General features: G+C 51.6%; 2 protein-coding genes across 2 annotated transcripts; both read left to right on the top strand.

The window, feature by feature from the left end:
- The first annotated feature begins 3,636 nt into the window (after window positions 1-3,636).
- PNP (purine nucleoside phosphorylase) lies at window positions 3,637-14,986 on the top strand. Its single transcript, XM_052685433.1, has 8 exons — window positions 3,637-3,825; window positions 3,985-4,058; window positions 4,210-4,488; window positions 6,985-7,154; window positions 8,245-8,348; window positions 9,617-9,792; window positions 12,308-12,498; window positions 13,074-14,986. The coding sequence occupies exons 3-8, from the start codon at window positions 4,466-4,468 to the stop codon at window positions 13,283-13,285; spliced, it is 876 nt and encodes a 291-aa protein (XP_052541393.1). The 5' UTR covers window positions 3,637-3,825; window positions 3,985-4,058; window positions 4,210-4,465; the 3' UTR covers window positions 13,286-14,986.
- Window positions 14,987-16,216: 1,230 nt separating this feature from the next.
- On the top strand, window positions 16,217-20,840 carry CALB2 (calbindin 2). Its single transcript, XM_052685436.1, has 11 exons — window positions 16,217-16,333; window positions 17,082-17,158; window positions 17,806-17,895; window positions 17,992-18,072; window positions 18,537-18,593; window positions 18,671-18,748; window positions 18,878-18,933; window positions 19,347-19,386; window positions 19,471-19,524; window positions 20,219-20,290; window positions 20,382-20,840. The coding sequence occupies exons 1-11, from the start codon at window positions 16,246-16,248 to the stop codon at window positions 20,496-20,498; spliced, it is 810 nt and encodes a 269-aa protein (XP_052541396.1). The 5' UTR covers window positions 16,217-16,245; the 3' UTR covers window positions 20,499-20,840.
- The last annotated feature ends 896 nt before the right edge of the window (window positions 20,841-21,736 follow it).

The following is a 21,736-nucleotide window of genomic DNA, read 5'->3' as shown; positions in this document are numbered from 1 at the left end:
GCAGTGCCTCTTCTCCCTGTGACTGGCTGAAAATCACCCTCCAGCATATCTGGGTACTTAAAAAGGGGAAAACAGAAGCAGGTGAGTGCAGTGCAGTGCAGTGCAGTGCAGTGCAGTGCAGTGCAGTGCAGTGGTAGGGGAGGGGTGCTGTTGGGTCTTTAAGGCTTGTTGTAGTTGTTTAAGTTTTGCTGTGTAGAGAATACTATGGCTAACAATAATGCTTAAATTTTCTGCTTCCCTTAATTTGTGAGAGCTTAGTTCTATGGAGAATGTGGCAGGCTTGCTATAGCTTCAAGTGCTTTTTTGTTGTTGTTGTTGTTGTTGTTTTCTTTCTTCTTGGCATTTTTAATTAAGATCTACAGATATGTTTTTACTCTTGCTTTTTCTCTGATGTGAGTGTGGTAATCTGTAATATTCTGATATTCCTTTTGCTATTCCCTTATGCTAGAGTTGTAGTGCTATAGTGTAGAGTAAGTTACTTAAATCACTTGTTTCTTTGAGTTGATGTTACTTCAGATGTTTAATTTTTTTTTTCCACACAGTATTGACTTGTGAGTGTTTTAAAAATACCAGAAAGAGAATGAGTGCAATTCTGTGCATGAAGGGAAATGGTGTGGAAGGGGAGCTTCTCCCTCTTCTGCCCTGTTTTGCTGGGCTATTGGTGCTTGTAACACATCTGTACCGCAATCTCTTGGGCTGAGGGGAATTTCCCAAAGTACAGGGAAGGGACCAAGCATACAGTGTTATCAGGATCATAATCAGTATGTGAATAGCATATTATCAGTACAGGTGAATAGCATAAATTAGAAAATGTAGCATAAATAAGAAAAACATGTTGGTTTTTTTCTGACTGTAACTGAACTGTTAGCTCTGCTGTGAGCAATACAACTCACTGCAAACTCAGCTTTACTGTGAACTCAGTCTTAATTCTTTTTGTATGTACCATTATATTCCTTTAAGTGAAGGCAGTAATTCGAGTAGGTACTTCTCTTTTACTACTCGAAGTCGTCTTTTGTGGGAAACTCCACGTGGGAATGCAGGACTTTTATTCTGGTTCAGCCCCACATCTGCAGAGCTACCAGGCCAGACCGGTGTATTTGTGGATCAAGGTGTTCTGCTGTCACTTCATATGTGAGGATACAAGGTGCTCACCATCCGGGGAGGCAGTGTGGCTTTCTTGGAGGCTGGTAAATGATGGCCTTTATCTCCTTTGCGGAAGTGTAGCCACAATGGGGGCTTTGGATGTGCTCAGCTGTGACTTTGGCACTGGTGTTAGCCATGGCAACTCTTCTGGGTGATGATACCAAAGTCACTGCTGAGTGGAAGCAGCCACCCAGATGGGACAGAAGGCTCATGGTGCTGATCTGCCTGGAACCATGTGCGTGCTAGCTGAGAAGGCTGGTTGTCCTTAACACAGTGCTTTCTTATGATATTGATGGTGGGTCTATAAAGGTTCTGCTTCTGATTTGCAGTCTGAAGTCAGGCAGGTTTGCATTTTGCTTCCTTTGCCAAAGGAGCTGTGGTCAGACTGCTGTTACGATGTAAGTAAAATTGTCCTTGTTTTGCCCATGAAGGAGTAACTTCCTTAATGGGGAGAAGCATGCCCAGAGCCAGCAGCTGACTGTGATGCCAGGATAAGAACTTTAATCACAGATTTGGACGTGCTCTAAATGTCATTAAATTCCAAAACAAAGAAGAGGTGACTTTTTAGAGCTGGCATCGTTTATGAACGGTGTGCCTGCATTGTTCCTTGTGCAACCCTTTACATGATCCTACCTGAGGGACGTGGCTTAGTGTGCACAGTGACACGTGTTGACAGTTAGACTAGATGATTTTAATGGTCCCTTCCAACCTTAACGATTCTGTCTCTACCCCCAGTGCACTTGCAGTGGGGCTGCTTGGAGCCTCATGCTTTGGGTAGCTAGAGGCTTCTTTTTATTTTTTCCCTAGTGCCTAGCTCAATTGCACGCATGTCTCCCCTGTGCTCTGGTGCCTGTCTGAAGTTTCTCTCCCCTGCCTCCATGGTAACATTCTCAGACTGCCATCAGGGCATTGCTGAGTTTGTGTTTTGCTCAGCTAACTGCGATGAGCTCTGTTAGCTCCTGGTATCCTGTTCCCCTGGCCACCCCTTTCCTGTTATCAGTCTCTGTAGTCTCCTTCCTATAGGTATATAACAGGAGCGCATGCACTGTTTTGGATCTTCCCAGATATTAAAGCCACCTCGAGGGGAATAACTTTCCTGATAAATAATTTGCTTGTGTTTACCTTCCTTCTGGCTGTCTGGGATAGCCAAGCATACAAACAAACGAGTTTCCTAAGCAGTGAGTTGACAAATTACTGTGGAAGTCCTGGTTAGTTCTTGGAGTATGCTTACTAATTCTTGAGCTGAGCTTGCAGGCTGTGCAGCCTTCCCCAGCACACGTGAGGAGACTGCGTGATAAGGCGATGCTGCGATAGTGCAGGGAAGTGGGAGACGTACCCTAAAGCATTAATTAAATGTTTTGATGAAACGCTTGCAAAAACACTTCACGACACTTCTTTAGGTAGAAATTTGCTGCAGGAAGGCACGGCTTTGTTAGGAAGCTGTTTCAGGTGATTGTATCTGCATCCCGGAGCTGTGGAAACTCTGCCTGCAGAAACGAGGCTTGAATGGCACCCAAGTCAATCAGATCTGGATTGTAGATATAATTTTCTGCAGACACACACGCACAGAGGGCTGAGATTCAGAAGGCAAGACTTTAAATACTCTTTCTTAAAAATTATGCAAGCTATTCACTAACTTTAGATGAATCTTCTTTGGCGTATTTGTATAGGAGCAGAAGTTTAATTAGATTTTTTTTCCTCTCTGGAGTGTTACTGGAATTAATGCCCTCAATGCTGAAATTAATTCTTTCTAGTAGGGTGAGCCTTTATCTTGTAGTTGTCCAGTCTGTGCACCATTGCAACGTAAACCTCAGTAATTTTTGTTAAATGCTGCAGAAAGACAGATAAAATGGTCCTGTCTGGTAATCCTGTTTTCTGTGTAAATCTGAACTAGGGAAGAGATTGTCCTAGACAAGAACAAACTGGGAAGAGCTCTTGGGCTGTCTGATCTCCTGTCTGCTTTGCAAAAAGATCAGATTAATGAATGTAATCAGATTAAGGCTGAACAAGGGAACGTATCTGGGGGGCATCAGAACTCTGAGACTGAAGAGCTGTATGGAAAATGAATGCTAAGGGCCCAGCTTTGCTCTACTTATTAGTTTAGTAGAAAGAGGTAATGGCCTTCAGGGATGTGCTGAGTGCCAGTGAGAGGAGCGTGGGCTGGAGGGGGCACAAGGAGCAGAGAAAGGTGGCCCCAGGACTTCAGGCAGGTGGCACTGAGCAGGGCACGCGAGCTCAGCATTCTGAGGGGTTCGGGGCCCCTCTGGTGCAGTGCTGCCTAAAGCCATCTCTGCTCTCAGCCTGCTGGGTTTTGTGTGGGGAAAAGCCATCTTTATCAGCATGTTTACTGGGAAAGTGATGCATTTCATGTGTGGTCTTTGAGGCCAACAAGCGAAGGTGGATGGAAGCGCTGCAAAATTCTGTGAGATCTGGAACTTGTTTAGCTCAATTTTCCACTTTTTTTTTTTTTTTTTTTTTTTTTCACGTCAGGCCAGTTTGCCTTGGAGTTTGCAAGCTCTGATCAAGGCTTTCTCCTTACTTGGAATATTTATAAACCTTAGTCCCATGTGGCCTTTCTGGGTGTACCATCTCTATTTATCACCAACATCTTGTGGTTTTTTGGCTCTTGGCTGTCTTGGGCACGTCTTTGGAAATTGCAAAGGTGAAGAGGTGTATATATAGGTGGGTATATTGGTGAGGCTCTGTTTTATTTCCCATGTCTCCCTTCACGTAACCATTCAGGTTTAGAATGGGGGGGGTTGGACTGGATGATCCTTAGAGATCCCTTCCAATCCCTCCATCTCTGTGATGCTGCGACTTGAGGTTATATTTCCTTTTGAGGTGAGTGGAGCAATTGAATGAACAGAGAACTGCAGGGAGCTAGCAGGACAAGCATGAATGAACGGGAAGATAACGTGAGTTGTGGAAGCATCTCGTTGCAGTGCTGGGTGGCACGGGTTGACCTGCAGACTCTGCAGGTTGATGCAAAGCGCGTGTGCGTTGCTGCAGCTTCGCTGTCAGCTGCTCTGGGAGGTTGCTGAAAAGTCACACGTGAACTTTCCATAGGCTCCATCTGCATGAGAAAAGCATGTGTGGGGCTTTCCACCGAGCTCTGGAGCTGGCTTGTCGTGGAGTGAGACCAGAAAAGCTGCTGTCCCGACGTGCCCCTGCTCTCCAGGGATTAGGAACAGCAGAGCCCAGCTGGGGCTGGCGGCAGCTCTGTGGGCACCTACCTGCTCTTGGGTTCTGCTCCTGAGCTGGCCAAAAAAGCTGTGGCTTCGCTTCCAGCAGCTGTCCCCTTCTTGGGCTGAGCAGGAGGAGGATGGCCTATGCAGAAGAGGACAGGTAAGATGCTTGCAATAGGGAATACACCGACGTCAGAGATGGAAGGGAATGGAGAAACGCATTGCCGTGTTTTCTTCTCCTTGCTGGGTACTCAATAAATGTCAGGCTGAGGCTGCTCAGGAGTAAATGTTTCATTACTGAGAAGGGGTCTGGCCATCTGCCCACATCAGGTGCTGCTGTTCTGAAATACAGCGGCGAGCAGCTGACCTTGGAGAGGCTGTGGACCAGGAGATGGGTGTGCACCGCACACACGTGTGTGACCCCCTCTGAAATATAATCCATCTATTTGTTGTGAGATGCCTGCGTTTTATGTGGATTTGCTTTCAGCCGAGCCAGAAGTAGAACGAGGACCTTTTTTCATGCCACAAAAGATGTCATCAATGGCAGTCCTGCACTCTGCAGCAGATGTGTTCCTCCAGCGGATGACAGCCCTCACAATGAAGGGGATTGTGCTTTCAGCTGATCCTGTGATTTAATCCAAAGCGATGCTACCGAGCACTATTATTAGGCAGGCATTGTGTGAGAAGGAATAGCTACAGGGGGCTTGGTGCTCTGTGCTAATTCAGGCTGTCAAGGAGTTTGCACAGACCTCGTGCACATCCAGGGTGTGGGCTGCATTTGCTGGGTCACACTGATGGGGGACCCTAGAGAAGCTTGCAGTGGGCACAGCAAATGAATTTGGGCACCGTGGTGCTCTGCATCTTCAACACATTTGGATAGGAAACGTTCTAACGTTCTGCTTGGAAAGGAAAAGTCCCTCTGCAACTCTCTGTGGTTCAGTCAATCCCGTCGTCTTCAGCTGTCAATGAATTGGATTCATTCCATCCCCAAATTTCTGGAGCTTTAGGGGTAGTGTCTAAATTTTAATGTTATTTTTCCAAAAAAAAAAAAAAAGCAAAAACAAAGAGATGAGGGACTGGCTGTGCAGTGAAAGAGCAGATGCTGGTGACCTCATTATTTTTCTTATGCCTGCCACAGGTACATCATCCGTTTGGGTATTGTGTTTACGTTCTCTTTGTTCCCTCTAAATAAGGCTTTCAATTATTCAGCGGTTTTGCTAGCTAAGTGTTACAGTTATCCAACAGGGGAATATTTGGGGGACTTTTTTTTTCTTTGGTATATGCAAAGCACTCTTAATTTTTGCCTGGGACAGCTGTTGTTGGGCAAGGGATAATAATGCCAGTCAGTCAAGCGTAGGCTCCAGGAACATCATTTTCAAACCTTCTGCTTATTTCAACAGCTTACGGTGCACTTGGAAAATTCAACATGTCATGGTAAATGAAGTCTGTCTTCTTTCCAGAGAAGCACCTCAGCTGAGTGGCTGCACTCGAATTCAGGGCTGCAGGAGTTCTTTCTTCCCGTGGGGTCACAAAGTTGTACCACGCTGGGGTGTTTCTGATCCTTGTTACCTCTTGCTTGGCAGAGCAGCCTTCCATGTGCACAGCCTGCTGCCCGTGGCCATGTCGGTTCACTCCAGGTCCTCCCATGTGTATGGCCACCATTGCCACTCATTGCTGGCGATAACCAAACAGCTCCCAGGAAATGCTATTGGTTTGAAGAGCCTCTCCAATCAACCTTGATATTGACTTTCAGAAAGTATCTTTGTTGTGCTGTCTGAAGAAGGATTATGGGATTCTTCTATCGATTGAGTTTCAGAGCTGTGATTCCGGTGTTTGAAGAATACTGGACTGTCAGACCTGAATATTGAGGTTGTGTCTCTTCTGCAAAGACAAGTTCAAAGCAGGCGAAGTAACACCAGCATTGGATGAGATCTATTTTTGGCAAAATGACAGAAACAGAACTAAAACAGAAAATGAAGCTAAGTTTGTGGGTTTAATTTCTGTTTTCGTATAGACACGTTGTTGTACCTCTTTGCCCAGGACTGGACTGTGAGTGTAACCCACTGCCCACCACATGGGGGAGGAGAAGAAGAACAAGGCATCCCCATTTAGCATCCTTACTGGATCCACGAGGTGTTCCTGGTTCTGGAAGGAAGCCCTGGGAGCTGATGGCACTCCACACTTGTGAAGCGGGTTCCCCATCTCAGTTGATGCCGCTCGCCCCTGAACCTTTCTCCCCTGTACTTCCCCAACCCAGGTTGGATGTCCTCACATACACACGCAGGTTGCAGTTTTTTCCAGGCTAAACTGTGCTTTTCCATTCCTCCACTAACTGGGGAAAGACTCATGCACATCAGAAGCATGAACTGTTATGCCTTGTGACATCTGGGTGATATAGGTATCATTAGCCAGTTCCCACTATAAAATAAGTCTGGCAGAGAGGATTCAAATAACTTGCCTGTGGCCAAGGGTAAAATGAGATTAAAAGTGATTGCTATAGAGAAACATCTTCTGTAATAGCAGTGAAGTTCCTAACGTTTTAGTCTTAATAAATCTTTTTTTTTTTCCCCCCCTGTGCCTCTTTCAGGACTCTTATCTCTTGAAGTTTATTCTTTGGATGGGGTTACAGGTTCACTGACCTCTTCTCCTCCTGCAGAAATAGCTACGAGGTGTACAAGGAAACAGCAGACTGGTTGCGTGCCCGCACTGCTCAGTGCCCAAAGATTGCCATCATCTGTGGATCCGGGCTGGGAGACCTGGCAGATATGCTGGAGCACAAGATGGTCTTTCCCTATGAGGATATCCCTCACTTCCCACGGAGCACAGGTCAGCATAGCAGCAACGGATATGACTCTGAAATGTGGGTAACTCCAACCCGCATCCACCACACCTCTTGGCTTTGGGCACAGGGTCCTTTAGAGGTGAAATGTGCATTTGCAGGGCTGCATTTCAACCCTAATTGTGCTATCCTGTGGTAGCTGCAACCTAACAACTGTGCTATTGCCAAGGAAGAATTCGGTTTCATCGTAGAGTCATGAAGGTTGGAAAGGCCTCTCAGATCCCCAGCCCATGCCCACTGCCCACGTCCCTCAGTGCCACATCCCCACAGCTCTGGGACACCCCCAGGGACGGTGACTCCCCCCATCCCTGGGCAGCTGTGCCACTGCATCACTGCTCTTGGGGTGAAGTTGTTCCCAATACCCAACCTGACCCTCAACATGAGGCCACCACCTGTCGCCCTGTTGCTGAGGCTGACATCCCCCCTCCCACAGCCTCCTGTCATGGGCTGCAGAGCCATGAGCTCTCTGCTGAGCTCCTCTTCTCCAAACTGACCCACCCCATCCCCTCAGCTGCTCGCACAGTGCTCAGACCCCTCACAGCTCCATTCCCTTCTCTGGACACACTCCAGGGCCTCCGTGTCCCAGTAAGTTTGAATTCATCATGAATTCCCTGAAGCTGTACCAGGTGAGGTTTCGGGCATTAGGAAGAAGTTGTGGTTCAGCATTGGAGTGGAGATTCCCCATCTCTGAGGTGTGTTTGTAGCACTGAGGGACACAATTTAGCGTTGGGGATTAGGTCAACAGATGGTTGGGATGGTTAGGTCAATGGATGGTGATCTCAATGGCCTTTTCCAACCTAGATGATTCTATAAACGAAAGAAAAGCCTTCTTAGGCAGAAAGAAACTCAAGAAATTGTAACATTCTGAACTGATGTTCCTCTGCAGGCTGTCAGAGCAAATTCATCTCTGGCTGCTTGTTCTTAACATCTTGTGACCCTTCAGGGTCCATTGAGGAACGCTGTGTTCTCGGCCCCCCTGATGGTGAGCAGAAATTCCCATTTCAGGTGTGCTATGCAGCCAGCTGAGAAATCCCTTGAAAATAGCGAGCCCCAGGTGATGCTGCTGTTCCCTTCCAGTGTCAGGGCACGAAGGCAGGCTGGTGTTTGGGGAGCTGAGCGGGCGGCCGTGTGTGTGCATGCAGGGGCGCTTCCACTTCTACGAGGGATACTCCATCAGCACGGTGAGTCCTGAGGATCATTCACGCACCAAAAAGGTCTTTAGCATGAGATGAAACTAATGTGTGCTTCGGTACCGAGCCATGGGAGGATGGCTCTGGCAATGAGCATAAAATGGCTTTCTCCCCCTCCTACAATGAGATAACATGAGGAATTCAGAGGGAAAGGCAGTCAGCCGGATAGCTGTGCCACGCTCCTAGGGCAGGATCATACATCGTACAAGGCAGATTATTTTCGTGGTTTGGCTCAGTCATTTTAATCGTGGTTTGAATCTGCAACCACGAAACTATGAGTGATAGAAATAATCTATTTTAATCTTCTCGTGCATTTGTATAGCTTAGGGTTTTTTTCCATTGGCTGGAATAAGTTGATGTACTCTCCCAGCTCACGTATGTGAAAATTCAACTATTTGCGTTGTTCAGCATTGTAGGAGTACCTTCTGCCATCCTAGTTCCTTCCTCACTCCTCAAAATGGATTGGTTTTTTTCCCATTCCCAACAATTCCTTAACTTCAAACTTTGCTGAGGCAATCTGATGTGAATGAACTGAAATTAAGAAAGCAATCTCTATGCTTCTGCAGAACGCATCATTGCTGTAAGAAGCTTGTGTATCAATTAAACTCCGGGTCCGTGTGCATAAGCAGCCCCTCCAATCAGCACAGCGGTTTGATCTCTGCAAGACCTTGGCAGAGAGGAAAAAATTGTCTGCATGTTCTGTTTGTGCTGCATTTACTTAACCTCAGTGCAACCGTAATAAATGTGGGCTTGAATTTTAATGGAATTCTTTTTGAAATTAGTTTTTTAATATGCTTAAAAACATTGAAATTATTTAAATTAGGGAGAAATTTAAAATTAGGGGGGAAAAAAAGGTGGACTTGTCTGCTTGCAGGATCCCAAAGGCTGCTCTCTGCATAGCACAAGCTGCCTACAGTCTCCCCTTCTCCCCAGGAAGGCTACTGCAGGCTGCTCCAAGCCCTCTGCCCTGCTTCCCCATCCTTCATGCGCTCCCAATGCTCTTGGTCACAGTCAACATGTCCTTTTCTGCTGTTATATTTAATTGAACAGGGACAATTGACCAGCTATGTAATGCCTCCTTCAGCTTTGTTTGCACTGCTGGTCCGCCGTGATCTCATCTCTCTCATCTTTCTTTCTACTCTTGCATCTTCTCAGTTTACTGATTCATCCCACCTCTGCCAAGGCCACGTGGCTGGAACACCAAGCACCCAAGCTGAGACTTGTGGCACTCACAGGACTCATCTCTTTGGTTCCTGCAGGTCACCTTTCCCATTAGGGTCTTCTTTCTCCTGGGGGTGGAGATCTTGATTGTCACCAATGCTGCCGGGGGGCTGAACCCCAACTTTCAGGTGGGGGACATCATGCTCATTAGAGATCACATCAGCATGTTTGGCATGGGAGGGCAGAACCCGCTGCGTGGACCAAACGATGAGAGGTGAGGCTGCTTCCCCTTCCTACAATGGGCAAAGCAAAAGCAAAATTGTTGTTTGCTGGAGGTTCAATATTACTGCCTTAAAACAGCTCTGTAGAGTCACAGAATGGCTTGGGTTGGATGGGACACCTCAACTATCATCCGTGCAGATCCAATCCCCTGCTGTGGGCAGGGTTGCCAACCACTTAAAGGCACGAAATCAGGCTGCCCAGGCCCCCATCCAGCCTGGCTTTGAGCACCTCCAGGAACTGGGCACCAGTGCTTCTTGGTGCCAGCCCCTCACCACCCTCTCCATGATGGGTTGTTTCCAGGCTCCAGCACAGCTCCTATCCTCATTCATCTCCTTCACACTGATGTCCAAGCTGTGCTATAGCTGGTTACATCTTTCCTAGTCCCTAGATGGCTCCTCAACCCCAAGTACTGAGAGGTGGATGCTGTACTCAGCTTCCCCGAGGCAAGCAACCTGCTCATCAAACTGGGAACCTCTTTTGGCACAGCATAAAGCTGTTATCTCTCATCCCAATAATCTATATCCCAGATCCCTCCCGAGGCACTGTATAGTGGAGGGCAACCAGCTCTGGCAAGGTCATAGCACCAGAGGGGATGCACCAGATCCCCTACTTGGCTGCCAAGTAGGGTTGAAAAGAGTGTAAGGGATTGGATTTCAGGTTGGATATTGAGAACTATTTCTTCTCAGAAAGAGCAGTGAGGCGCTGGCACAGCTGCCCAAGATGGGGAGTTACCATCCCTGGAGGTGGTCAAGAACTATGGGGATGTGGCACTGAGGGATGTGGGCATGGTGGGGGTGGGGTTGGATTTGGGGATCTGAGAGGTCTAGGATCTAGGAATGCTGTAATGGTCCCAGGCCAGGCTGGAGGACTTGAGCTGAGCACAGAAGGGAGCATGAGATGTCAGTGAAGGAAAAAATGAGAAGTGGGGATCCAAGGCAGGGAAGAAAGGATGGGCTGTGATGAAAAGGAGATAACAGCAACAAGAAGGATCTCCTGACCAAGCAGGCAGGGGAGAAGCTGGATGACAGGCAGATGCCTACAGCCAGAGGATGGAATGGAGCTGGTGATAGCTCACTGATAAGCTTAGTTAAGGGAGTTGAATGCATTATTGGCTTGGGACCTTCACCTGAATGAAAGGGATGTGTTTGCAGGGCAGGCACTTGGGATCCATCCAAAAAGAAGGTTCTGGCAGACAGCACGATGGTGTGCCTGGTTTCTAGTTGACAGTTCCTTTCAAATCTTCATAGATATTGGCATGGGTGGGAGGGAAGGATAACCAAAAGCAAAGAAGCCATGTGGAGGAGTGCTTGAAGCTCTCTGGACCTGCAAAATCACTCAGGAACAGGAGGACAAACACCAGCCAAACAACAGCAGCTTCATCTGGGCAGAGTTCAAAGGCAGCGTGGCTGTCTCTCTGCCTCCCAGAAGCAGCTTCTCAGTGCAGACTGCAGTGCCTGGGGAGTTCTGCAGTGCTGACAGAGGCACCAAAATGGGCAAAAGGTCCGACAAGACTTTGCAGGCTGATTCATACGAGCTTCAGCAGAGCAAACTCCTTCTAAAAGCTGGACCCGCTCAGCCACCGGGAAGGATTTATCAAAGCACAGCTAGGAAAATCTGGAGGCAATGAAGTGATGTGGAAAAGGAATATAGGCAAGAATCTGCAGATTTGATTTAATAAACTAGAGATTGGCCTGAACCATTGCTGGGCATCCTTCAGGAAAGAAGTGATTTTCATGCTGATGAATGCTTGTTCCCTCAGACTGGACTGGAGAGTTGTTTGTAATATTTTAGTGCTTGTGAATATAAAACAAGCCACTACTGCTCTGAACATTCAATAGGAGGAACAGGAAAGCCATCCAGGAGCTTTAATAGCCTGAATGAGGGACCTGGCCCAGCGTGCTGAACTGATCTGGGCAGTCTCCTTCTGCTGTCCTTGAAACAATAGAAGGATTTGCTCAGTCAGGAGCAGGACTGGGTTGGTGTCTTGAGATCCAAAGCAAGCAAGAGACCCAGCCTTGAAGCACAACACATCCAGTAACACCAAATACAGAAGCTAAACCTTCAGACAGGTGTTATTTCTGCACACGGATGGTCTCGAGGGATTCAATCCAGCACAAATGCCACCAGGACAGAAGCTTGTGCTGATGAGCCTGGCATCCCCACCATTCCCCCGTTCTCTGGGGGCTGAGTGTTGCGGGGCTCTGATGGAGGCGGCAGCCACAGTATCAGCATGGCTGTGCCTCCCTGTGCCTCCCTGTGCCTCCCTGTGCCTCCCTGTGCCTCCCTGTGCCTCCCTGTGCCTCCCTGTGCCTCCCTGTGCCTCCCTGTGCCTCCCTGTGCCTCCCTGTGCCTCCCTGTGCCTCCCTGTGCCTCCCTGTGCCTCCCTGTGCCTCCCTGTGCCTCCCTGTGCCTCCCTGTGCCTCCCTGTGCCTCCCTGTGCCTCCCTGTGCCTCCCTGTGCCTCCCTGTGCCTCCCTGTGCCTCCCTGTGCCTCCCTGTGCCTTGCAGGTTCGGCGTGAGGTTCCCCTGCATGTCTGATGCCTATGACCAAGATCTGCTCAGCCTGGCCATGGAGAGTGCACAGGAGCTGGGCTTCCTGGGCTTCACCCGAGATGGGGTGTACTGCATGATGGCAGGTCCCTGCTATGAGACCATCGCCGAGTGCCGCCTGCTGCAGGCCCTGGGAGCAGACGCTGTGGGTGAGCTGCATGGGCCAGGCTTCTGTGGTTCAAATGGGTGCTTAGCAATGGGTTAAACAACTCGTCCTGCACAAGGCTGACCTTTTTGGTCTTCTAGGATGGATCTGCGGAGCGAGTCTGTGTGCATATGGTGTCTAGAATGAGGAGCCAAGCACAATATTCTGCTTATTTCCCAAGTCATACGTATCCCATGCTCAGGTGGCTCCACTTCAGTGGGACCCAATCAAAAATAATTGTGCTTTTCCATGATCTTTAACATTCTGGAACTCTTGCTGTGCCTTTCCCTACAAAGCAGACCTCCACAAGAGCTCTGGCTGTTCAGGGATGGCAACTGCAGTACCTCTCATGACCCCAAGTCCAACCCCAACCTACTCCACCACATCCCTCAGCACCACATCCCCACGGCTCTGAGACACCTCCAGGCACAGTGACTCCCTCTGTCCTGTGGGGTAGCTGTCACTGCTTCACTGCTCTTTCTATGCAACCCAAACCTCCCCTGGCACGACCTCCTTTCAGAGAGCTCTTTTGCTGTGAATCCAAACCAGCTCCGCTCATCCTGCTCCTCTCCTCCCCAGGCATGAGCACCGTGCCAGAGGTGATCGTGGCCCGGCACTGTGGCCTGTGTGTCCTCGGGCTGTCCCTCATCACCAACACGGCAGTGATGAGCTATGGCAGCCAGGAGAGAGCCAGCCACGAAGACGTTCTGCGCGTCTCAGCGGCCCAGGCCAAAGCCCTGCAGAACTTGGTTGTGCACCTCATCGGCAAGCTTGGCCCAAGTTCCCCCTGACCTCAAGCGTTTAGCATCCGAATCACAGCGCGTGGATGCTAGGATGTGCCAAGGGAGAGCCCTTGGTGAGCTGGTCCCAGTTTGGAACCCAGTGTTTTCCAGTTTGGAACAGATTGTTGGTTTCTCTTTCTGGTTGGGATGGTCCCACTCTGATGTCCCGACTGGGAGGAGATGGTTGAGCTTTGTCTCTGTGCTTTAGCTAGTTGGATGCTGAGGTTTGCTCTGAATCTTGCCGCAATGATCCCCTTTTTGGTAGCCAGCTGCCTTGTTGGCCTAGGAAAGTCCTCTGCTGGCCTGTGGAAAGATTGAGCTTTCCATGAAGAAATTGAACCTAGGACACATCAGGAGCCACTGTGCTCTCGTTATGCTGATGGGCTATGAGGGAAAGGTGACTGTTCCCCATATCAATGCATTATTCATTATCCCCCAAAGGTCGGACTGTGGCTGAGTGTGAAGCAGGGGCTGTAATTACGAGATGACTTTTTACATTCATTTATCTTGGAGCTCTCCATCGAGCCCATGGAGTCAGAGCCAGCTCTCACCAATGACACAGGCTGAACCCAGCAGCCCAGCTCATCGTGGAGAGCTTCCAATCTGCCTTCCTAAATTTAGTGGATCAATTGCACGCCAGCGCTCCATGCAGGCTTCAGCCCACTGTGACATCCCTTTGCCTTGGGGCACAGAAGGATGCTGCGCTCAGTGAATTTGTCTGGGTGGATATTTGGAGCCTTCTGTGTTGGTACCAAGGGATGATGCTGTGTTGGGAGCGATGCAGATGTTGGCACCATCAGAATTATAGGATGGTTTGCGATGGAAAGGACCCTAAAGGCCGTCTGCTCACACTGAGCAGGGACACCCACAGCTCCATCAGCACTCACAGCCCCATTCCCTGACCTTGGCTGTGTGCAGGGATGGGGCAGCACCAGCTCTCTGAGCAGCCAACTTTCCCCTCTCCCTTCTCAGACCCATCCCAGCCTGTGCTTGTTTTGTTACAGGGCAGAGGGAGGCTGGCTAATATCTCCCTGCCTGGAAAATGGTGCTTCATGTTCATCTAATTAATACTTGGTAAATACAAAGCCTCTCGAGTGCACCAGAAGGCAGCTGTGCGGTTGGCCGTAGCTAAGGCTGGGATTTCAGGTGGCCTCGTTAATTAAGCAGCATCGGGCTGGGCTGCAGTGTGCAGGGAGGCCTCTGGGTGGGGGCCTGGGCTCCTCCAGCACCATTGGCCCTCCCTGAGGTGGTGGGCTCCAAGGATGGCTGTAGGGTGGGACTGCACGTAAGGCAGCTTTTAGGGTGAAGCCTTGTGCGTATGGGTTCCCAACATCTACCAAATGACTCTTCTACCTTTGCCAAATTGTTCTCTAGAAATACTTCCTAGTCTAACTGTAGATAGATTAGGTTGGAAGGGACCTTAAAGATCATCTAGTTCCAATCTCTGCCCATCAACCCGTGCTTATGACCGCTCTAGGCCACGTCCCTCAGTGCCTCATCCCCAGGGCTCTTGGGCATCCCTAGGGATGGTGGCTCTTCCAGCTCCTTGCAGGCCGGTGCCTCACTGCTCAGTCCAAGAAGAAATTTTGCCCAACGCCCAATCTGAAATGAGGGGGAGATTTACCATGAATGAGAGGATCCGTCTGGTTTTGAGGCGCTTTCAGCCCAACCACCTTTATTGCTGATGGGTTTCCAAAGGCACGGCGGTGCCAGGGGGGAAATAAAGCTTGCTGCGATCCTGGAAAGGGGCTTTTTGTGTTTGCTGTTCTGGTGCTGGGGGTTAGCAAGGAACCCAGCAGGACCTGAATGGGGTCTGTTTCAGGATGGGCAGGTGCCAAAAAAAGCCTGTGCTTTGCCCTCAAGTTAAGTGAACTCCATCAGACATTTCTCTCTACCAAAAATCTGCCCTTGAACGGAGGGCTTTCTGGTTTTTCCCATGGTCTGCACTGCAAGGATATGCTGCTCTTGGCCACATCGTATTGCATCTGTCAGGGGTGAAACTTTAAAGGGAGAGGAAAGGAAAAGCAATGGGGCCAGATCCTGAACCCCCAAACTTACTCCCCAAAGCTTCAGCTCCTCACACTCCATTGCATCCTATGGACACCAGGGCTGCATCCCTGCCCTGTGCCGAGCGTCCCTGCGTTCTTCCCATCCTTAATTAATCACATCCATCAGCTGAGAGCTCTGGATGTGAATTATCTTTTTCCACCCCTGTAGCCATGGCAACGCATCCTGCCGGACAGCGGTGCCCAAAGCCCTGGGATGCTGTGTGCTGGGCCATGGGAATTGTCCCTGCCCAGTCTGGGGGGAGGAGGAAGGGGGCAGAAATTCTCCTCCTGAGGGGGGGTCAGATGGCCCAGGACCAGGGCAGGTGACGTGGGGAGGGGGTGACGATGCCTGGAGAGATGCAGTGACAGAAGGAAGGGGCAAAGTGATGGGAGGACAGGGGTATGTGGCAGGGGTCAGGGTGCTGGGAGGAGGTAGGTGGCAGAGGGCAGGGGTGGGTGATGCGGGGTGGGATAGAGGACACCAAGCAGAAGCGTGGGACGAGGGTAGGGGACACGGGACAGGGGTGGGAGACAGAGGACTAAAGTAGATAAGGATAGATGACATGGGCAGATGTCGCTGAGAAGGGAGAGGTGTCACAGGGCAGGGGAAGGTGACGGGGCAGGGATGGGTGCCAGGACGGGGGTAGGAGGCACTGAGCAGGCGGCACGGGGCGAGGGGAAGCGACTTGGGCAGGTGGCACCGGGTCGAGGCGGTTAACGCAGGGCAGGGGGCACGGGGCAGGGCTGGGTGACACTGGGCAGAGGCAGGTGGCACAGGAGCCGGGCAATGACGCGGCGCATCCCTCCCCGCCCGGTGCGGTGCGGTGCGGTGCGGTGCGGTGCCGCGCTCCCCCTGGCGGCCGCGGGTCGGCCGGGTATAAAAGCGGGGGGCGGCGACGGGCGGCGGGCAGCGGCGGGGAGATGGCGGGGCAGCGAGCCCCGCATCTGCACCTGGCGGAGCTCAGCGCCTCGCAGTTCCTCGACGTGTGGCGGCACTTCGACGCCGACGGTCAGTGAGAGCCGGGATGACGGGGGAGTGCGAAGTGATGGGGAACGGGGAGAGTTGGGGGTGTCGGGGGGCTCGGTGCGGGTCCCGAAGTCTCGCCGTGTGGAGGTGGCGATGCGGTGCTGCTCCGATGGGAGCGGAGCGCGGAGCCCGGACGGGGTCGGGGTGTTCGGTGCGGTGGTTTGTCGGGAGAGAGCGGGATGGAAAGGGGGAAAGGGAAAGCAGAGAGAGAGGAAAGGGGGGAAAAAAAAATAAAAGGGAGAAAAGGCAAAAAGGAGGGGAAAAGGAAAAAATAGGGGTGAAGGCAAAGAAAAAAAAAAAGGTAAAAGAGGGTGAAAAGAAAAAGCAAAAAAAAAAAAAAAAAGGGAAAGAGAAGAAAAACAAAAAAAATAGGCAAAACTACAAAGATGAAAAAGAAGCAAAAGCTGAAAAGATGCAAAAAGAACAAAAGCAAAAAACCGAAAGATGCAAAAAGAACCGGAGCACAAACTGAAAGATGCAAAAAACCCAGAGATGCAAAGAGAGCGAAACGCAGCCCAGCGCCACGCAGCCCCCCGGGCTCTGTGCCCCCAGGGCTTGTGGGGGGCTGTAGGGCTCTAGAAGACCCTCTGGGGTGGTGGTTGGGGTGGGCTGAGGTGGCCGGGGCTTTGCACACCCCCCCCCCGGCGTCCCACCGGTGGCATCGGACCCCCGTCCCATCCCTGCTCTGCGTACACAAGGGGGGTTCATTTCCTTTCTTCCCCCTCCCCAGGGAATGGCTACATCGAAGGCAAAGAGCTGGAAAACTTCTTCCAGGAGCTGGAAAGTGCCAGGAAGGGCACCGGGGTGGTAAGGTCACCGTGTGGCCCCGCGTGTAGGGACCAGCGCTGGGGTGGGGTGTGCATGCTGCTGCGCTGGCGGCATCCAGCCTTAATGAGGAAGTGCTAATTAAAAGCAATAGAGGAGCTGTGGGGCTTCTGGAAGAGGGGGAGGGGGTAGGAACTGAGGCGCAGGTCATCCATCAGCTCCTGGTGTGATGCTGGGATGCTGGTGGCCGTGGCACTTGGGCCATTTGGTGTCACCCCAACCAGGTTATGTGTCCTGTGTCCCCTCTCTCGGAACACGGGAATGGGGATGGGATAAGATGGAGATGGGATGAGGATGAAGATGGGGATGGGGGACAGGATGGGGACTGGGATGGGGTGGGATGGGATGGAGATGGGATGAAGATGAAGATGGGATGGGGATGGAATGGAGATGGGAGTTGGGTGGTGATGAGGATGAAGACGTGGATGGGAATATGGATAAGGACGTGGCCAGGGATGGTGATGGGACGGCGTCAGGAATGGGGATGGGATGGAGTTGGGATGGACGTGGGTGTGGGGATTGGGTGGGGATGGAGGTGGAGGTGGGATGGGATGAGGACAGGGATGAGAATGGGGACTGGGATGGGACGGGATAGGGAAAATGTTCCCGACCCCTCTTGCTGCTGGCAGGACTCCAAGAGGGACAGCCTGGGCGACAAGATGAAGGAGTTCATGCACAAGTATGACAAAAATGCAGATGGCAAAATCGAGATGGCAGAGGTGAGGGATGCGGGAAGAGGACGGGGCTGCGGGGCCATGAGGGATGGTGGAGCTGGGGTGTGTGCCGTGCTCCATTGAAACCGGCTGTCCCTGCAGCTGGCCCAGATCCTGCCCACGGAGGAGAACTTCCTGCTGTGTTTCCGCCAGCATGTGGGCTCCAGCTCGGAGTTCATGGAGGTGAGCAGGGAGGGCAGTGGGTTTTGGGGCCGCTGAGCACCCTGCCTCCATGCTGAGTGCTTTAGGGATGCGCTGGGGGTGCTGTAGGGCTACCGAAAGCCAGCTGGGTTTTGGAGACGTGAAGTGATGATGCACGGCCATCATGCTCTCCTTGGGCACTGACCCCAGGCTCCAAGCCGGAGTCAACATCTGGAAGCAGAGTTTAGTTGGGGAGGGTAATTAAATATTTAGGGTCTGTTGTGGTGAGGACTGTGGCATTTGAAGGTGGTTTGGAAGGCATCCAGCCCATGGGTGGAAGCAGCACGGACAGCAGCTGGCATGAAGCGTGATGACGTGGGTGGGATGTCCCCATAATGACACGGGTGGGAGATGTCCCCATTCCACTGGGATGCTGCGGGATCGTCACCAGGATTGGGACCCGTGTGGCACCACTCATGGTGACGTCCGTGGTGGCCCCTTTGCAGGCATGGAGGAGGTACGACACGGATCGCAGTGGCTACATCGAAGCCAACGAGCTGAAGGTGGGCTGCCTGCATGGCGTCATCCCCGGCGTCACCCAAGGTGACAGTGGGCAGACAGTGTGGCACTGTCCTCGCAGGGCTTCTTGTCGGACCTGCTGAAGAAGGCGAACCGGCCGTACGATGAGGCCAAGCTGCAGGAGTACACGCAGACCATCGTATGTGGCAGCCAGTGGGGACGTTGGGCTTGGCCCCCACGTGGCCTTTTGGACTTCCATGGTCCCGTGGTTGCAGCAGGAGGGAGGGATGGGGCGAGGGGTGACCCGGTCCCGCTTTTGTCCCAACAGCTGCGGATGTTTGACATGAACGGGGACGGGAAACTGGGCCTCTCCGAGATGTCCCGGTAAGGCCACGAGCGGTGGGGAGGAAGAGGAAACCCCAAAGACACCCACAGGAGGTGTTTTGAGTCAGGTTGCTACCCGTCTGGCCTCACTAACCTGTTGTTTTTTTTAAGGAAAAAAAAAAAAAAGCCAAAAATCTGTATTCTAAAAAGGCTGCTTCCAGGTGCCTTCATCCCTTCTGCCCAGACCCCTCTGGGTTCCCATTTCCTTCAGATCCCCACCCTTTGCCCTGAGGCTCAAACTGACCCTGGAAAAGAAAAGAACGGGGGAAAAAAGAGTGATTTTTGGCCAAATCAGGTTCCCTCCTTGCCACAGAGACGTGGGAGGGCTGGGAGCACTGGTCACACATTGGTCACCAACGTGATGTTTTTTGGGAAGCCCGGCTCACTGCTCCCATCCGTCCCTTGTTTTTCAGACTGCTGCCTGTGCAAGAAAATTTCCTTCTTAAGTTTCAGGTAAAAAAATAATTATTATAGTTATAATTCCCACCCCCCCTGCTTGCAATGTGCCTCCTCACATCCCCATCTCTCGCTGCCCAGGGGATGAAGCTGTCCTCGGAGGAGTTCAACGCGATTTTTGCTTTTTATGATAAGGTATGGGGTTGGTGGGAGAGGACACGGGGAGCCCCAGTATGAATAGGGACCTGGGGACAGAGCGGCTTGGGACGGCCCTGTGTCACTGGGATGAGGCTGGGGGGATCCTGAGGAGGTCTGGGTGAAGGCTGGGTTCTCACTGGGCGCATCTCTGCTCCCTCCTTGGGGTTGAGAGGGTTTGGGGTGGCGTCTCCATAGGGAGATGTCTTCCCTGCATGGGGCTGGGAGGGATTGGGGGAGGTTGGGGTGAAGGTCAGCGTCTCTTTGGGGAGATGTCTGCTCCCTCTACGGGACCGAATGGGTTTGGGGAAGGTCCTGGTGAAGGCTTTGGAGTCTCATAGGGGACGTCTCTGCTCTCTCCATGGGAATGAGAAAGTTCTGGGGAGGCTCTGGTGAAGGCTGGGTTCTTCTTGGGGAGATCTCTTGTTTCCTCTATGGGACTGAGAGGGTTTGGGATGGGGTCTCCTTGGGGAGATCCGTGCTCGTTCCATGGGGCTGAGAAGGTTTGGGGAAAGTTCTGGCGAAAGATTTAGGATCTCTCCATGGGGAAGGTTGAGATGAAGGTTGAGATCTCTGTGGGGGAAGGTCAGGGTGAACGCTGTCATCTCCTTGGGACACCCGTTGTTCCTCCCATGGGTTTGGGAGCTGTTGGGTGGGTTCCAGGCTCCCATCCCATTCCCACTCACCCCACCAGGACGGCAGCGGCTTCATCGACGAGCACGAGCTGGACGCCTTGCTGAAAGACCTCTACGAGAAGAACAAGAAAGTAAGCAGGGATTGAACGGGGCGGCACCAAACCCACGGGGTCCAGGGCACCCTGAGACCCATCCACCCGCCACCCCAAAACCTCCCCGCAGGAGATGAGCATCCAGCAGCTCACCAACTACCGCCGGAGCATCATGAACCTGTCAGACGGCGGCAAGCTGTACCGCAAGGAGCTGGAGGTGGTGCTGTGCAGCGAACCCCCCCTGTAGGCTTCCCCCATCCCCGGCCCCACGGCGCGGTTTTCCCATTAAAATCCCCGCTTTGGGTGTGATTTTTCTTTTCATTTTTCCTTCTAATCCCATCCACCTGGTTGGCTTTGGGTTGGTTTGTGATTTCCGGGCGTTGTTTGGAGGTTGGGAGTGCTTCGTGGTCGTTTGGGTTTGGTTTTTTTTTTGCTCTCGAGTTGTTGAGTTTGATTTCTTTATTTTTTTTTTCTGGGTTTACCAAAGAAGAGTTATTTGCGAATAAAGCCGCGAGGCCGCCTGGCTGGGGCACAACCAATAGATTTAGAGCAAAAAGAAAAAAAAATGTTGGAAAAAAGGGTGATTGCACCATTGGAGGCTTTTTTTCTCTCTCTTTCTTGTTTTAATTCTGTGATGCTTTCTGAAGGGAACATTGGGGGTTTCTGTGCCTGTTGGAGCAGGGTGATCCCTCAGCCCTGTGGGGATCCCAGTATGGGTTAGTACGGTCCTGTATGGCCTTGCATGGCCCTGTGCATCACACTGCAGCCCTGTATGGTGCAGTACAGCCCCCTGCTGTGGAGCAGTGCAGTGTAGAATCACAGCGTGGTTGGGTTGGAATGGACCTTACAGCCCATCCAGGCCCAGACCCTGCCATGGACTGGCTGCCCCACAGATGGCACCTCCAGGGATGGCACCCACAGCTCTGGGCAGCACCTCACTGCCCTCTGAGGGAAGGATTTCTTTCTGTCATCTCACCTACATCTCCTGTTAGATTAAAGCCATTCCCCCTTGTCCTGGACGCAGTACTCCAGGTAGGGGCTCAGGAGGGCAGAGTGGAAGGGAAGAATCCCCTCCCTCACCCTGCCATCACCGCTCTGTTGACGGAGCCCAGGATGCTGTTGGCCTCCCAGGCTGCCAGCACACACTGCTGGCTCACATTCCACTTTTCATCCACCAGGACCCCCAGGTCCTTCTCAGTAGGGCTGCTCTCAGTGAGTTTTTCACCCAGTCTGTAGACGTGCCTGAGATTGCCCCAACCCAAGTAAAACACCTTGCACTTGGCCTTGTTGAACCCCATTAGATTCACATGCACCCAGCTTCTGAGTCTGCACAGGTCAGGGATGGCATCCCTTCACCATTGTGGTCCCATGTCCACATCCCAGCCCCCATGCCCATACCCTTGTCCCCATCCCAGTTCCCGTGTCCCCCTGTCCTGGTATCCATCCCTGTCCCTATGTCCATACCCACGTCCCTGTCCTGGTGTC

This window comes from Tympanuchus pallidicinctus, unplaced genomic scaffold, assembly GCF_026119805.1.
Source record: "Tympanuchus pallidicinctus isolate F22 unplaced genomic scaffold, pur_lepc_1.0 scaffold22, whole genome shotgun sequence".
Lineage (NCBI taxonomy): Eukaryota > Metazoa > Chordata > Aves > Galliformes > Phasianidae > Tympanuchus > Tympanuchus pallidicinctus.
This window is presented reverse-complemented; position numbering and strand designations above follow the sequence as displayed.